This window comes from Pecten maximus, chromosome 11, assembly GCF_902652985.1.
Source record: "Pecten maximus chromosome 11, xPecMax1.1, whole genome shotgun sequence".
NCBI lineage: Eukaryota > Metazoa > Mollusca > Bivalvia > Pectinida > Pectinidae > Pecten > Pecten maximus.
Window position 1 is genome coordinate 12346119 of NC_047025.1, and position 18836 is coordinate 12364954.

Below are 18836 nucleotides of genomic sequence, written 5' to 3' on the forward strand. Positions count from 1 at the left end.
TACGAAAGCATACAAAATACAATCGAAAAAAAATCAAGATTCCGGATTTTTTTTTTAATTCATCCGTGGTTCCGGAAACTTCAACCCTATTCCTCTTTCCTACTAGAAATAATTAAAATAAAAGTAGATCCTGAGTCGATCAAATGTTTGATTCGATAGTATTTTTTTATATCAGCGTCTATAGATTGAGTTATTTACTAATGAAAGTGAACACAGACTTGACACGATGTTGAAACGCCTTCTTTTCAGTAATAACATCAGACGACAACTTGGCATCAGGATGGCATCAACTTCATCTCAGAAATTAGCAGGAAAAGTCGCCATTGTAACAGCGTCTACAGACGGGTAATATATTTATAATTGAGACAATGTCGGGACAATGACATACTCACTGATACAACAGACTCATTAATACATTGTACATTATTAGAACTGATTATGTGTCCAGTATGTATAAACTGTGACTGTTTATAATGATATACAAATGTAAATGTTCTAATGTACAAGGTAAATACAAATATAGCCGATAAAATTACACTTCAAATACTGTTGCAGTTCAATGATACATTGTACAAGTGTATGTGTGTGATGTATCGGATATTTCCTGCAGCCTTTTTTTTTTATCTCTGCAGTTGCAGTGTGCATGTGTACATTAATTGTAGGCTAATAGTTGAAAAGAAGCTGCATCCAGTGTCAAAAGAGGAGTTTCCTTAAAATGAAAGAATGGACATTTTCTGCGTGTGTACCCTAGAGAATCAGTAATTTTCTTCCATGTCTCCTATTTAGGTAGCCTGAGTTTTCTCTGGCCCTGTCACCATGTCTGTATATGAAAACGTGTAATTATCTTTGTTTTGAGGGGTTTAACATCCTTGGAACAGCTAGGTGCATGTAAGGACAGGTGTCACGGGGACACCTTGAATCAGAAAACAAAGCACAGAAAGACATACTAGACAGGATACAAAGGAAATATTTGAGAAAATTTTGCAACGGGGGCAGAAGACCTACACTTGTATTTCGGTCTCTCCTATGTACCCTAAATAGTAGCCCGAGTTTTCTCTGGCCCTCAGTCACCCTGTCTGGTGTAGGGCCAGAGCGAACTACTATATGAAAACGTGGAAATTATCCGACACCGTTTGGTGTCGCTAAAAATTTGGTGCAAATACAATAAAATCGGGTGTGACATAACACCTACCTTACATATATGGATAAATATTTACATTTTGGTGGCAAAGCCACGATATAAACTAAGTGAAAAGATTTGCAGTCTATGTGACCATAATTGACACCCAAAACGTGACATCAATCCATGCCGCGCATGAATATATTCACCCACCGGAACTACTTGTATCTAACGTTAATCATTTTTTATGTTAATTAAAAAGTATCAAAAAGACATTTTATACAATATTGTTACACAAATAATAAAAAAAATTTGAACAGACTGTGTTTTTTCGGCATAGCCGTCTAATTTTGTTTTGGCCCTGGATATGACGCGACAGGTGGCGTTTCTGTCAAGATGAAGTACGTGATTGGTCAATGTAGCAGTCAATGCAAAATGCAGATATACAGTTTAAAACAAAACAAAGTTAAAGGGACCTCACGGTAAACCAATGTTTATTTTGTATTTTCTATCATATTATTGGGTATATCTTTTAAAAAAATAACCTTCTGAACAATAACCATTTGATGATGTATGTACATAAAAACATCAATTATCAATTATTAAAAGGCTATCACTCTGAATATGCAAATTTTGTGACATATACGATAAACGCATGCGCACAACAAACTAAAACACATGGAAACAAAAATGGCTTCCATTGTGAATCGACTGCGGTTGGAAACGATAACAGCTTCCGCAATGAAGGGAATAATAGGGAAATGGGTCAAACACAATCCTAGAATTAAACTTGGGAAGCAGTACAATAGATTGTAACAGTTCAAACATGAAAACAGCAGTAATACGGCCGCCGCTCGTATTCTGCTTGATTGTTTGATAGTAGGTCATGACAATCTCGGTAGGCTAGTATTTACACAAACTCTGTAATATTAACACAAACTCTGTAATAGTACCACAAGCTCGGTAATATTTACACAGTCTGTACCAGTACATCGCTACTGTCACTATACTATATGAACAGTGTTTACACTTATTTACACATAAATATATGTGCCGTAATATATACAGAACGTTTTATTTAACATTTAAACCACTGTATAATATCGTTATCCAACGAACCCAGACAGAATATAGATATCATATCGCCTTGTAAACTATCGTCTGTTTGTGTTGCCACGATTTCAAAACAGTCATGTAATAATTTAAAAATAATTTCCGCGCTAAATTAAGAGGGGGATTCCCAACTAAATCGAGTGGTCAAGCTGGACATAGGGATTGACTGTAAACATTGGGACAGCACAGAAACATAACTGGAAAGGAACAAAACGTGTACATTCAGTGAAAATTGCAACGTTTATCTTGATGTCCCTTTTAAATTGAATGCAAGCTGAATAAGTGGATGCATCTATTCAAATGACACATTTGCAGTCCTATTATCACCAAAAATGATTCAAACTGATATAATTTTGTTATCCGTGCTGAAACTGCGTATTTATTAATTAAAATGTAGTTCATTAATTTATTTCACCAGTAGTTTTACATTATAACCACCAGCATTAAAACTATGCCGTTTATCTTTTTTAAAGATATTTCTTGTTTCGTATTATTTCAATGCACTTTTTTGTTTGCCAATCTGCGCGTGACAGATGAATTTTGAAAAAATAGGCTGTTCTATTTGTCGAACCCCATTGACAAAATTGCTGAATATTGGCATTTTTTATGCTAACCCAATTTTAATTTTCAAAAATAACAAAACGAATATGTCGAGAATGTAAATATTTATTTACCCCAGAACACCAATTTAGTCCCATCTAGATATTTTATTCCGTCCGTATAGACCCTTGCTTTACACTAGTCAAAATTTCATACTTGACTCGACGCCATATTGCTAATTATGTAGGTCGCGGGCGGCCTAATTACCCTAATCAAAGCGCGATGGAGCGAAAAGGAAAAATTATACAATATTTATTTTTATATATTTTACAACTTATAATTCATAAATAATGAATTTTTGAATTTAATATAACAGGTTTTGGGAAATAATAAGCTTAGTTTTCTTAATTTAAACTATGCAAGAAGAAAAACACAATAAATCATATGTGGTCTTTTCGGTCCATTGCGTTCCGCTTCGGGTGGTTAGTCGTATTGTCACCTATAAAAATGGCGGGTCAACAGTACGAAATTTTGACTAGCGTTAAGCGAGGGTCTATACGGACGGAATAAAACGATCTAGATGGTACTAAATTGGTGTTCTGGGGTAAATATATTGTATTTGCACCAAATTCTTAGCGACACCAAACGGTGTTGGATAATTCCACGTTTTCATATAGTAGTTGACTCTGGCCCTACACCAGACAGGGTGACTGAGGGCCAGAGAAAACTTGGGCTACTATTTAGGGTACATAGGAGAGACCGAAATACAAGTGTAGGTCTTCTGCCCTCGTTGCAAAACTTTCTCAAATATTTCCTTTGTATCCTGTCTAGTATGTCTTTCTGTGCTTTGTTTTCTGATTCAAGGTGTCCCCGTGACACCTGTCCTTACATGCTCCTAGCTGTTCCAAGGATGCTAAACCCCTCAAAACAAAGCAAACAACTAGCAGTTACCACATAGAGTAACTATTAGGCCTTATATATAATCACTATCACATATTTTATTTTCTACATAAAATGTACTTCAGGATAGGCTACGCCATCGCTGAAAGGCTTGGACAGGATGGAGCAAAAGTGGTGGTTAGCAGCAGGAAACAGAAAAATGTAGATACAGCAATAGAAAAATTAAGGGCCAAAAATCTTGATGTGTATGGTACAGTATGCCATGTAGGGAAAAAGGAAGATAGAGCCAGTCTTATCAAACAGGTAATTACTATCCTGGGTACGGAGACACCATATCTAGACTAAATGAAATTAATTACTTGATTCTCAGGCCAATTTTGGTAAAAAGAGCTGAGGAAGGGAATTATTTTTTTTTATAATTCTATTGTTGAAAATGCAGATAATTTTTTTCGTTTTGTTTTTTTTTTCAAAACAATCATTATCCATTTTCATATTCCAGGTAAACTTCTTCAAAATGTGGGAAACAATGATATATAACAGTACTTTGTCTTAGTTTCATATTAATGAACACGTTATATTGTTAAATGTAATGCATATTACAAGATTAATGTTGGTGATGTTTTTTTCCACACATTCTTTTCCCAAATTTCCAACCAGGAAAATTATATGAGATGAGGGTCGTTTTCACTTCAGAGCAGATGAGGGAGAGTCTTAGAACCAAATTTTTTTTTTTTTTTTTTTTGCCTTATCCGCAAGTAAACCTTATAAAATCTTATATGGGTCTGTAAAATGGACAGGGATATCTTTGAACCACAGTGTATAAATTTGGCTGTTCAGCACCAGACGAGCAATATGATATCTCTGTCCACAGAACATACAAATGTACACGTTTGATTTTTTTTTTCCCTTCACATAATCATCGAAAAACAAAATTCTAGACATATATATGTAAATATTTAATTTGTCTTCTAAAACACAGAAATCCTTGCGCTGAGAAGGAATTCCCAATTCACAACGATACAATGAATTCATGTCACTATTTCATTATGACATGACGTCATAGTGTGTGTCACCTGTCTCACACCTGTCTTTACCTGCCCTGGTAGACAGATTTTTCTTCCCTAGCAACCAGGGGATCACATGTGAAGGGCGGGAGAAATTAAAAACTTTGTCTGTTTTATGGATCAAATCTCTTAAAGACTTTGGTAGGGATATGATAGTTTAATAAATGGTGCATGGTAGGAATGTGATATTTTTATAAATGGTGTAGACTAACATTTGATATATAAAACCTTGTGGTGTAATATATTCTCTTTTTCCAGACCCTGGACCAGTACGGTGGAATTGATATTGTGGTGTCTAATGCAGCTGTAAACCCATTCTTCGGTCCAACGTTAGATGTAAATATCCTCTAGATTATAATATCTGAGCTTAAATTACCGATATAACATTCAATTAGCTTAACGATAGTTTTGAACAACCAAGTACAGCTCTGAAGTGTTAAGATTTCATTTTAGATTGCTTGAATTCATTTATGTTAATTCTAGACTTTTGTCTTTTTAAAAATCTGTGATATAAGTTAATATCTCTTTTTCTCAAAATAAAAATCTAAGAAAAAAATCTTCAGTTGTATTAAATTTTGACCTGAATCATATTATTTCAAATTATAAACAACATTATTATACAGTGAGAAGAATATCAAAATAAATTTCATCATTAATTTTTCAGTGCTCAGAAGAACAATGGGATAAGGTAAGTCTAAAATTGGAGTTTATATAAAGGAATGAAATTGTTATCAGATGCAATATTGAATTGATTGAATATTTTATTGTGATAAGTTAATTTGTCATTATTTAGGTTTGTTTTTATTACAGATATTTGATTTGAATGTAAAGGCAACATTTATGATGATCAAGGAGACAGTTCCCCATATACAAACCAGAGGGTATGTTGGCTTGACAAGAATACCAAAGTTGAATTTCATTTCATTTGAGTTTAGCAATGTTATGTTTAATTTCAAAAAAAATTAACCTAATATGCCTCATGCAGTAACAATACTTCACATTCCAACAATCACATATTTTATTTCACACATTCATCTTCTCATAGCAACATCTCTAATCTTATTTCACATATGTATCATCATATAGCGTACCCTACTTAACATAATTACTGTCACATTTAGATTTCACACACTGCTCTTCACATAACTTAACTACTTGTGCCTTACTTTACAATGCAAACTTCCCATGTCAGATTTTACATATTATTCTTCACATATTGCTTCACATAGCAACCTTCAGCACATATCAACCTTCACATATTTTCTATTTCACATAACTTACACATAGGTACTGTACACTGTAGTTCTTAACAACTTTCTTCTTCCTGATGTCTCCCTTGACAATGCCTCACTTTTGGTCTTTAGTTGAGCGTTCGCTGCTGTGAGGAAGGCTTTGGGTTCTGTCCCCTAGCCGAGACATACCAAAGTCTTTAAAAATGGTAGTTGCTACTCCTGCTTAGCGCTCAGCATACAAGGAGTGGGACGACTGGTTCGCCCGTTGTCAGTATAATGTGACCGGGTGGGGTGTGCTGCTGGGTGTCTTCGGCAGTATGCTTCAGTGAGGTAGCACTATAAATCGGCCAAAAGTCCCGGCCTATCACAAGGAGACTTAACACGAACATACCGCAGCCTCCCAAAACACACATACGCACTCACCACACGCATGCATGTCCAACGCACGGGAGGCCGTCCTTAAATGACCTTAGCTGTTAATAGGACGTTAAACAAAATAAACCAAACCAAACCAAACTGTAAGAGAATGACCTCCAGTGCTTATTATCCCCTGCTGAAAATGTTACAGTGGATGTTCTATCAAAAAAATATTTTGTATGTCAATATCTTTGATTGGTTCAAAATTGAAACAAATTAATATTTTATGTACAATACATCCACATGCTGGTTATGCCTTCTCAACAGAACTGGAGAATAATTCCCAATTTTTATGTTTCCTCTTTTCAGTGGAGGGTCCATTGTGGTAGTGTCGTCCATTGCTGGTTTTAATCCTATTCCGGTACGTACATATATTTATACACATGTATAATTAACTCTTTTCTGAAAATGTATTTATTTTGGCATAGTCAATTTTTAGCTCAAACAGAATATAAACAAATTAGCGCCATGTAAATTGATGCTACAACAATGCTAACAATAGAAAGGAATGTACTATGAGACTACAATTAGTGTAATCATAATTTAGTGGAGTGATCTCAGCGAAGATAGCCTTAATATAGGATTGTCACGAAAATAAGATCACCACTAAAATATGTATGTTTACGGTAATAATTCTGTCACAGTTTGATTTGCTCGGTTCTATATGCATTACATTATGTACCTGTATATAGTTCTCAAAACCGACACTAGTTTAAATAACCTGATGTGTTGGTGATATGTGTATAGTCCTTACCCTCCTCTTTATCTTTACGGGGACACGATAGCTCAGTCGTTTAGAGCGTCGGCCATGTAACCTCAGAAGATCTGAGGTGAGTGGTTCGACGCTCCTTACCAATGTCAGTTTGTGGTTTCTGGGAAGCTGAGAAAAAGACCGGTCTGTTCTGTCATTGTTGTATCCTTGGGCAAGACTCTTTACCTTGATTGCTCTGGATGGCATGTGATGGGCCTCCAGAATGTTGTTATTGAGGCAGTCACCAACTACTACAACTCAAAATGACTGTGGCTGTTCACTGGTATGATAAACCCAGCAAAGAAACAAACAAATGTTATCTTGAAATGTTATTTTGAAGCTACTTCAACTATAGTTACCTGTAACACAGGGATTTGGCACATATTTCCAACCCATGGTCCATAATATTATGTATATACATATATGTACTGTATGTGTTCATCTAATACATTATGTAATAACAGTCGGTTGGAAATTCATGTCATGTAGTTTACAACAGGCAGATTTGTCAACAGTCAATGGATGTGTTATCTTGGAATCAAGGTCCATCAAGATTTAAGCCTAAAATGTTACACAAAGAAAAAAGCAAACTGATTTGTCTGCATAAACAAGCAGATCCCTGTACAGTAAGGTGGCCCAGCCTCAGACTGGTGTTTGTATTCAGTATTGCTAATGTCTGTTGCAGATGCTGGGACCTTATTCCGTCAGTAAGACAGCTTTACTTGGACTGATCAAGGCACTGGTTCCTCAGCTGGCCTCCATGAATATCCGCATCAATGGACTTGCTCCTGGAATCATCGACACTAACTTCAGCCAAGCAGTATGTCTTCAAAAACAAATATCCTGATTTTAACTTCCATGATTATTATATTTTTAAATTTAATTTTGATTTCAGTTATTCAAATCAAATGCAATTTAATTGTCTTTGAATTGTGAACTTTTGAGGTCAGGATGCCAAGATTTAAACAATTGAAGTCACTCTTTGAATTTGGATAAAACATACTGTAGATAGACATACATGAATTGTAACAATAACAATATCCTGTTTTGTGTGGATATAACTGATAAAGTTTTGCTTTTTACTTCTTCCAGCTGACAAGCACTGAAGAAATTGCCAAACCTATTTTATCGAATGTACCTTTAAATAGGTAAGGAGTATTATATATGGGATGACAATTTTGATATGATTCAGTGTGGAAATCAAACCACTTTTTACAGACATACAGTACAGCGTAGAGACTCAGCTTTCAGGGCTCTATACCAAAGTATAATGTCCAAAACGTGGGAAATGTACATCTGAATATTTTATTGTTGATATCACAGACTTCTTGTATGAAGGCATCATAGAGTTTTGGTAAGCTTGCAGGATCGTGATGTATTCATTACTGAATTATGCACTAAGAAAGGAATTTCATACATACAAAAAGGGCAATATAGCTTTAAATATCCTTGGTGAAAACTTTGGTGGAAACACATTAATGTAACAAGTGCATGAAGTATGTTTTGGTTTGATTCTTATTGTTTAACATCCATCAACAGCTATGAGTTTGTTTTGACATATTAACAGTGTTGTTCTAACTTATAGATATTATCTATGTATCTATCATAAAACTTTCTTATATATAAATGTACATGTATACGAGATATGTATATAAAGCAAACACTTTTCTATTGTCATAATTTATATAAGTTATACAATGTTCCAAGGTATATAACCTTGATTTGACCTAGATTTGCATGGTTATAGGGTTGTCAATGACTCAGAAGATGCTTACCCTTCCTGACCACCTGGTCTTTCCCTTCAATGGTCTCAATGTAAAGAAATAGTTTGTTCATATCTTGCCCTCATTTTTTCAATTTCATGTTAGAACTACATTTTTTTTTTGCAAATCAGTATTCTCAACAATGTGTGTTGAATACTATGTCGTTGAGATTCAAGTCATTTGATGATTCTGTGCCGATTTGATTTCCAGGTTTGGACAGCCCCATGAGTGTGCTGGTATTGTGTCATTTCTATCGTCCGATGATGCGGCTTATATAACAGGAGAGACTGTGATGGTCACTGGTGGAATTCCAGCTAGACTTTAGAGGAGCTGTGATAAAATTATCAAAACTCTTGAGTGACTGTAAACAGAGACCTGTGAAAAGAGACATGTAAACAGAGACCTGTAAACAGAGACCTGTAAGCAGAGAACTGTATATAGAGACATGTATACAGAGACAGACCTGTAAACAGAGACCTGTATACAGAGACCTGTAAACAGAGACCTGTATATAGAGACCTGTATACAGAGACCTGTAAACAGAGACCTGTAAGCAGAGAACTGTATATAGAGACATGTATACAGAGACAGACCTGTAAACAGAGACCTGTAAACAGAGACCTGTATATAGAGACCTGTATACAGAGACCTGTAAACAGAGACCTGTAAACAAAGACCTGTATATAGAGACCTGTATACAGAGACCTGTATATAGAGACCTGTAAACAGAGACCTGTAAACAAAGACCTGTATATAGAGACCTGTATACAGACACCTGTAGAGACCTGTATACAGACACCTGTAAACAGAGACCTGTATACAGAGACCTGTAAACAGAGATCTGTATATACTGTTATTTAGGAGTAATTATGAGAAAATTTGTTTTGGAATGAGAATATAATGACTGTTTGTTAAAGTGTTCACTCTAATGTAAAAACTATAGATTGAATTAGATACTAGTTTTATCGGTATTATTGATGTATTGTAAATGCATGAGGTGTTTGGTAGATAACAGGAATTCGTGATATTTCTAACTCATATTCGTGTAATTTGTTCATTCATAATATATATTGAACAGTATGATTTATATATAGATATAGATGATTATTGATTGTCAATTATGATATGTTTTTGATACTTGAAAATTGATAATTATGATGTTTTTATATTAAATATTTTGATAGATCATATCAGAAATCCGTTGTTTTGTTACAAGACCCTAATTCTAGCGTTTTGAAGTTTCATTTTGTTGATTGAAACTAACATACTCGTATAATGTACAATCTCCAAAGTCCTGACCAGTCTTTGTAGAAACAGGCAACTAAAGGTGAAATCCTGGATTTCACCGAAAGCCTACTATATATACGTCACACTGGCATTAAATAACATAGCTTAACATACTTGGAAATAAACCACGATGATTAGAAGTTAAATAAACTACTTACTCACAAATGGGATCGCCTACTTCACATCCTCCACGGAAAGGTCAACTCGACAGGTCAGTCTGTTCTTACTTTATATTTACTTTTAATTTGTTACAGTACTTTGGAATTTATTTATATTCAGATCGATCCAATTATAGTAAAATTTATTTAAGAGATTTTGATCAAACACATAAGTTGTACCACAAATATGTTGCTACACATTTCTAGAATCAATTTGAACATCGTCACTATACTGGAGTATATTGTTATCTCTCCTAGATCATTTAGGAAAGGCCGTCTGAAAACTTTGTCTTATCTGTTCTATTACTGGGTTCGCTGTTGGACCGACCTCATTTTACTTACTGTATACAGGTAAACATGGCATGGCGCCCTGTTATAACCTTATGTATCCTTATGTTAGGTGACTCCATGGTGATAGGGAGTCCCTCCACGGCTGTTGACGGGGGCTCTGATGTTGAGATGCGTGAAATAAGATTTCTGTTACAAAAACACCAGGTTCAAATAGGTAATATTAATTTTTATTTTACTCCAAAAACTTCTTTGTCGTATTCCTCTTTTCCACTTATTCTTTGAACAAATTCCTGTAAAATCATTTTAAATATTTTTAATACAATGCATAAATGTAAACTTTACTTATTTTACAACAATTAAGAAAAAAACGCATACATTAGCTTAATGAATATTAATCACTGCAATTGACCAAGACCTTGAAAGTGCGCGAGGGGTCGAATTTCTAGTTATTGCGAGATAAAGAGTTTGATTCTGAACGTAATGATTTCTGCTGTAGGGTGGCGTTACGTTGGCATCGTATCGGATTAATGTTACCCCAATGATATAAGTCATACACCCAAGATATATCGATAAATCACAGGCGTCTGCGTCCAGTTAATGGTTAAGATAAAATAATATTGCTACTATACTATATCAACATCTTAACCATTAACCGGACGCAGACGTCTGTGGATAAATGCAACCCTTTCATTCTCAATCCCTCACGTATGGCTAATACGTACGTTATCTCTGTAAAAATCCACTCCCTCTTAACAGAAGCACTTCAAAGGGAAAACACTCTGCTCGAAAAGAAATCTACGATTCTCCAGGAGAACGTCGTGTCACTACAAGACAAAAATACGGCGCTTGAAGAAAAATCGATGACACTTGAAGGGAAAGGTATGGCGCTAGAAGAGAAAGTTTTGACGCTTGAAGAGAAAGTTGTGACACTCGAAGAGAAAGTTGTGACACTCGAAGAAAAAGTTGTGACGCTCGAAGAGAAAGTTGTGACACTCGAAGAGAAAGTTGTGACGCTCGAAGAGAAAGGTATGACGCTCGAAGAGAAAGTCTTGACGCTTGAAGAGAAAATCATGACGTTGGAACAGAATGATCCTTATACTGATCAGAAAGAAAACATCAAAGCTGGCTATAACATAATTATAGCACCACATCGTTCGTCGGCATCAAACAGTAAAATCAGATCATTGCCAAAATACGAAGGTACGTAAATTTTAAACTCATCAGTCCAACTTCACCTTCCATTGTGATAGTTTCAACCAAGCTTTCTTCACATACAGCATTTATACATTTGTATATCAAAGTTGATTTGATATTCAGGAATTTCTTTTATCACAAATCCGTGTGCAGAAAGTCGACTGCTGATGGGTAATACTTTCCTCGCCGAAGAACACTGACGAAATCTTTATGGTCGCAATCACAGAACATATTTTCTAACGATAAAAGAAATAATGTTTGCTTCATAAATGTCCCCTGCGGTTACATTGTAACTTCCATGGTTGTCCTATATGAACAATATTTTACTTAAATGACGTAAAAGCTAATTGACCCTACTCGACCACCTGCATACATACTAGGTGAAATCAGTATTTAAATGTCTATTTCTTCGGCTAATTCAAACCATTGTTTACCCCAGGTGGTGCCATCAAGAAAATAAACGCACGTGTCGGTAAGGAATGATATCTTTATTCTATTGTTTTACATTCAATGTTTACAGTTCAAAACTAGTGTTTTTCCTATATACTGTCTCTGTATATTAATTATCGTATGAAATCATTAACTGCGGACATGTTAATTGTACAGACAGGTTCCTACTGGTCGTCTTAAAGCTAAATTTCAAATATTTGAAATACTTACTGGAAGTTTTTTCCCATATAAATCTGAATGTAAACGCGGTCGCATGTCTATTTTGTTATCGTTTTCTCCATTGTGCTTACATGATAAACTTTTAACGTAACATTTGTGATTAATTAACTGATCTAGGTCACAACACCTGTGGAAGTAATTCATTATGTCTTGTTTCTTACTTAAGTCACACTCGATAACTGTACTGTACAACTTTGGAAGGTTTCCTAGAAATCGAATCGTTATTTTTCAGACACTACAACCGACAGCATGATAGCTTTCCACGCCATTCTCACACATATCATACCCGATCCTGCTACAGACCATATCATTCTGTTCGACAAAATCGTCACAAATATCGGTGGCCATTTCAGACCCAAATCTGGCGTGTTCACTTGTGTGGAAGTTGGCGTTTACCATTTCTCGTGGATGATCAAAGTTAACTATAACCAGTTCATGATTACAGAGCTGGTCCGTAACGGTGTCGTTATAGGGACAGGCACAAGTGGAGATGATGCCTATTGGACAACGGGCTCAGCGTCAGCAATCACCATGCTGGCACCAGGCGACGAGGTATGGGTACGAGTAACGGCCAATCATGCTGCAGGAGCAGACATTTACCCTACGTTTACCATGTTCAACGGTTTTCTTATACACTGACTTTAAAAATTGCATTTGTTTGTGCCTGTCAATGGACTTTAGAGCCTTTGAATGATTTATTGAATCGCTTTGAATTTAGTAAATAGATGTTGTTTGCGCTCAAACGCGAGGCGATACAATCGCGAAGACAAAGAAGTCACGATGAGATAAAGGAATTGTAAAATCAATTAATTAATGCCGGCATGTTCGTATTGTAACGGATTGTAAACAAGACAACCACAATAAAACATCTTTTGATATTTGATTAGTTGTTTATATTGTCAAAAATATACTAGGGGAGTGATTCTGTTGTTTCAGGAACCGTTCTGTAAGTTGAGCAAAAAAAACTAAATATATCTTTCAAACAGATATCTATATGCTCCAGACTACAACAGTAAAATTACGTTTTTCAAACACAAAATTAGAATATTAAGATTCTTTATCAAGTCAAGAAAAATCAAGAGAAATCATTTCAAAATCGCAACAGATTAGCGCACTGAAGAATTTGCCCATCCTAGTATTTTCTTTAGTAAAAGTACACTGAAATATATAATATATGTACAATTCGTATCCATGTATGTAAATACATTGCGATCCAGGTATTCATATCATCTTATAGACGACTTCCACAATGATCATGTCAGGGTATCGGGCCGACCATCACTATGCCATTGAAACGTTCTTTTTTAAGAACGCCGATGTGGCGTAGCGGTATAAGCTGCGGGTATTTCTGGCTAGGCGATTGGATGCCGTAGATCGTGAGTTCGAGGCCCGGTCAGGGCACGAGTCAGAAAGTTGTCATCCTTCGTCATTTGTGTTGCCAAGTTATATATATATTCATGCAATAAAAACTATTTATGTGCAATAATTGTAAATATATGTGCAATAAAATTGTATTGCATATAAATATTTTTATTGCATGTTTATTTATTTTATTACACATACACCAATGTATGTTTAAAAGTATTGCACATAAATATATTTTATTGCATATATATATATATATATTATTGCATATATATTTAGAATTATTGCACATAAATACTTTTTATTGCACATATATATATATTGTTGCACATACATTTAAGTTATTGAATATTGCAACGTTTGGCACGCCATAGCCGGTCAGAAGATTTGATTTTTCAATGATTGTCGTGTTTGAAGGGCTACGGATAAGGTCGTTTGATAGTTCTTTTTTTTTTAACCACACGTCGATAGATAGCAAAAATATTCTATTAGATCATCTGTGTGATTTATATTATTGATCAAGAGCACAGTAACCTAATGATATTAAGTACAGGTTATTTTTAACTGTCTAGTCTAGTTTTCAGATGTCATTCATCAAGTCTTGTGTAATCTCGCTTACTCCTTTGGAAATGCTAGAAACTGTCTTATCTGTTCTATAAATTAGGTGCGCTGTTGAACTTGCCTCATTTCATATAAACGAATGTAAACATGGCGTGGCGCTCAGTGTTTACCATATGTATCCTTATGCTGGGCATGTCCTTGGTGATAGGGAGTCCCTCCTCCACAGCCGATGATGGAGGCTCTGATGTGGACATGCGTGAAATCAGACTTCTCCTACAAAAACACGAGTCTCAAATAGGTAACATTAATTTTTATTTTATTTATCGTTTTCCTTTATGCAACTAATGTTTCCTTTAATTTAGAATCATCGTTAATATTGCTATTTCCACCAATAACAGAATCACTCCAAAGGACGAACGTACTACTTGAAGAGAAATCTGCGATATTTGAAGAGAAATCCGCGATACTTGAAGGGACCGTCCTTACACTTGAAGAGAAAGTCATGACGCTAGAAAAGAAAGTCAATACGTTTGAACAAAATGATCCTAATACTGATCAGAAAGAAAGTATCAAAGCAGACCCAGACGTCTTCAGTGCAGCAAATAGTTCGTCTTTATCTGACAGTAAAATAAGATCATCGCAAAAACACCAAGGTACGTAATTTTTACACTCAATAATATAAAGGATTATGTTGAAATCCGTTGTCCGTCACATTCATTTTAAGTTTGATGGTAACATTATTGCTTTCCTCACATATGGTATGTATGTGTCGCAGTTGATTTGCTATTTAAGAACTTGCCACACTCCACTGCTGATGGACAAAAGTTAAAACACAAGGTTTTAAGACATAGCACACTGCTACAAACTTTATCGCCATCATCACGGGAAAATGTTCACTTCTTTAAGATATAAAAAGTTGATATTAGATTATGCTCGTTTATTCACATGCCTTGTGACCTGGTTGTCTAACACAGAACGCGACATTACTCAAGTTGAATTACATTGCGTTTAAATTTCTATGGATCGAAAGCCGTCTACTCTCTAATCACAGGCGTCCGCATCGGGTTAGTATTTATAGTAAAACAATATTCACCCCTACCCCTACTAGGAGTGGGACTATTGTTTTAGAAACACTTATCAGATACAGATGCCTGTGCTCTAACGCACGTTCTGTCAATATTGAGTAAGAATTCGGTTTTATTTGCTCGCCGTTTTGGGAAGTGGATGAGACGGTACTTCCCTCCAAGATCTAAATCTGTATTTTGATATCTATGACCGATATTGAACATCCATTGGTGTGTAACGCTTTAGTTTACAAGTTGGTATTTTCTTTAAGCATTAAAAGAGGCATTTTGTCATTAAAACTGATAATCAATGGCTATAAAAACTGTCTCGAAATGATATATGTTATTAATTTGACTTGACGGGGCACGATTTTTTTTAAATTGTTTACTTCAATATATAATGATCAGGAAGATAATATCTCATATTTCTGCATTTGAAATATGTTTTGCGATAAAACTAAGGTCTCAGTCGTCTGCCATTTCCTTATATGCATAAAAGTGTGAGTCAGTGGTATGGTTGGTAATAATAAGGGTCCTTTTACTTTCTTTTTCCGGGTTGGAAAAGTAAAAAAAAAAAAAATTAGAAAAAATGTTTATCGCTAATTAACAGTCCGCTCAATCTGACTATTCGTGATACATGGTGGTACAGAAATGTCCATAACCAGCCATCAAACATTGGTGATATCACTTTCTACTTTTGCTTATTTCAGGAAGCGCTATCAAGAAAATTAACAAACGTGTCGGTAAGCAAATTACACCTAATATTTAATTGATTTTTGTTCAGTTTATTCAAATCGAAACTAATGTAATTTCTATAGCAATACCATAAAATTGAATTTGTGGTATAGCAAAGTGTTCTTGAAATATCTGAAAAGTCATGATATTGCAATCATTTTCAATGCAGTCTGCAACCTTGTTGACACTACGATCTTGCCATGACTGGTAATATACCATTTTGTTACCTATTTTATGTTGTGGTTGTTTTGACTGGCAAGTTTAATATAGTCCATGTCAAAAAATGCTTTTCCCTGGAGGAATTAAATTTACCAGTGATAGTCTTAAATGTTAATGAAGGTTTTCATGTCTTAAAAATAAAATTTGTTATTTTACAGACTCCACAACTGACAGCATAATAGCTTTCCACGCCATTCTTACACATACAATATCCAATCCAACAGGAGATCATATCGTTCAGTTTGACAAAATCGTCACAAATATCGGTGGTCATTTCAATTCTAAATCTGGCGTGTTCACTTGTGTGGAAGTTGGCGCTTACCAGTTTTCTTGGATGATCAAAGTTTTTAATAACCAGTACATTGTTACAGAATTAGTTCGTAACGGCGTGGTTATAGGGACAGGCATGAGTGGAGACGATAACATGTGGACTACAGGCTCAGCATCATCAATCACGATGCTGGTTCCCGGTGATTCGGTCTGGGTACGTGTATCTGGTGACCACAGTCAGGGGGTGGATATCTACCCTACATTTACGATGTTTAACGGGTTTCTTCTACATTAAGTTGAAATTATACATCTTTCGATATTCTTTGTATGCCCATGCATATTTTATCAAATCACTTTAAATCTATTTTTAGACGTGTTTGTGCTCAAACGCAAGGCGATACAGTCGCGAAATAAGATGTGTCGACCATTTTAGCTCAGATACAATTAACATTACTACAGCAAATGTGAAATGAAACAATAACCTTTAATATCCAACCAAAAATTGTCGTCACCAATCATATCATTTAATCGATAATGTATTAATATTCGTAACGTGGGAAATATGTAAAAACATTTTATCTCTGATTAAAAATAAACACAACAGTTAAAGTAATTCTGTTAGTGAAGTTAGCTGTTGTTATTTTTTTATCAGAGTTCTTCAAATGTAAATGTCTGCATCTTTATCCCTCATGCTTCATAATTTTACGCGCTATACAGTGTGTAAAATCATGAATCTATTTATTGAGTGACCTTTCACGTCTTCACGTCATGCATTCGTGGACAAAATACATTTTCGAATTTCAATGAAATCCCCCAATCAATTAGTATTTTTGCCGGAACCTTGTATTGGCAAAGGGGGCCGCGGTGGCCGAGTGGTTAAGGTGTCCGGACACTTTAACACTAGCCCTCCACCTATGGGTTGCGAGTTCGAAACCTACGTGGGGCAGTTGCCAGGTACTGACCGTAGGCCGGTGGTTTTTCTCCGGGCACTCCGGCTTTCCTCCACCTCCAAAACCTGGCACGTCCTTAAATGACCCTGGCTGTTAATAGGACGTTAAACAAAAACAAACCAAACAAACCAAATGTATTGGCAAAGACGTATCATAATCACAAATTATATCAAAGCCTGTTTGTATAATACTAGTTGGAAAATTAGACATTTCTATCGAACTTTTTAAAAATAAATTCTGTAGAATAATTCTTACACTTTATTCAATGTGCAGTAATAAGGAGGTAAATACAAAATATATAAATATCGAAAACAAAAAACTTTTCAGCAATCAAAATTCATGATTACAGTTGGTTGCATAAATGTTCACATTGGATATGAAGACAGCTATGTGTATTTCATTTATTCAACATTATAGCATCTAAAATAACATTGGGCCAGTTTTATTTAAATTAAAACAGAAAACAACATTGAAGTGAGATTGTGTTACATTTATTATCAATGTGCGTACGATAAGAATCGCTTTGTGGGCCTTATCTACATATGTATCCAATAAACCGACTATGGGATTTAACTGACCTCATTTGATCCAATACTGGTAAACATGACACGGTTCCTACCATATACTTAAATTTGCTGAACGTGACGTTTGAAGAGCGATTTTCTTCGCGTTTGGTGATGGGGAAATCTGCCGCGGATATGTACGACACTCGAATATGTAGCCTCATTTTTTTTTTGCTTGATTTGTCGTATTTCCTCAGTTATGTAATTCTTTGTTTAAACTGTAAATAAAATCTGAATATTTCTTATGTCGATATATCTTATGCTATCAACAGACACCTTATTGCTTATTAATAAATAAACCCCATAATTTCTCATCTTGCATGCATGGCTAATACGTTCACCTGAAAATTTCATTCTCAACGGAGAAAACTACGACGTCAACAGTAATGTTTGACGCTCGAAGAGGGGAATTTCTAATTTTTAGGCAAACAGATAACTCTTACCCTGACCAGGTTGAAGACACCAAACGAGTACAAGACGCTAGCGGAGTACTTGATATGCTTTGGCATTTACTGACAAGAACTCTAGGTCATCCAGACAATTTTCTGGTATATGTTATAGCCCATGTCCTGTCATGTGTTTCATCCCGTATAGTAATTCCTGAATTATC

The 18836-nt window shown here is 35.3% G+C and overlaps 3 protein-coding genes across 3 annotated transcripts; all 3 read left to right on the forward strand.

The window, feature by feature from the left end:
- Positions 1 to 202: 202 nt before the first annotated feature.
- LOC117337778 (dehydrogenase/reductase SDR family member 4-like) lies at positions 203 to 10088 on the forward strand. Its single transcript, XM_033898892.1, has 10 exons — positions 203 to 345; positions 3799 to 3976; positions 4996 to 5073; positions 5402 to 5425; positions 5548 to 5618; positions 6696 to 6747; positions 7823 to 7957; positions 8230 to 8285; positions 9111 to 9315; positions 9370 to 10088. The coding sequence occupies exons 1-9, from the start codon at positions 227 to 229 to the stop codon at positions 9223 to 9225; spliced, it is 828 nt and encodes a 275-aa protein (XP_033754783.1). The 5' UTR covers positions 203 to 226; the 3' UTR covers positions 9226 to 9315; positions 9370 to 10088.
- Positions 10089 to 10144: 56 nt separating this feature from the next.
- On the forward strand, positions 10145 to 13382 carry LOC117337777. Its single transcript, XM_033898891.1, has 4 exons — positions 10145 to 10850; positions 11393 to 11836; positions 12270 to 12302; positions 12732 to 13382. Exons 1-4 carry the CDS (start codon positions 10703 to 10705, stop codon positions 13136 to 13138), a joined length of 1032 nt encoding a protein of 343 aa, XP_033754782.1. The 5' UTR covers positions 10145 to 10702; the 3' UTR covers positions 13139 to 13382.
- Positions 13383 to 14562: 1180 nt separating this feature from the next.
- On the forward strand, positions 14563 to 17334 carry LOC117337779 (otolin-1-like). Its single transcript, XM_033898893.1, has 4 exons — positions 14563 to 14723; positions 14824 to 15078; positions 16200 to 16232; positions 16602 to 17334. The coding sequence occupies exons 1-4, from the start codon at positions 14573 to 14575 to the stop codon at positions 17006 to 17008; spliced, it is 846 nt and encodes a 281-aa protein (XP_033754784.1). The 5' UTR covers positions 14563 to 14572; the 3' UTR covers positions 17009 to 17334.
- Positions 17335 to 18836: the final 1502 nt, after the last annotated feature.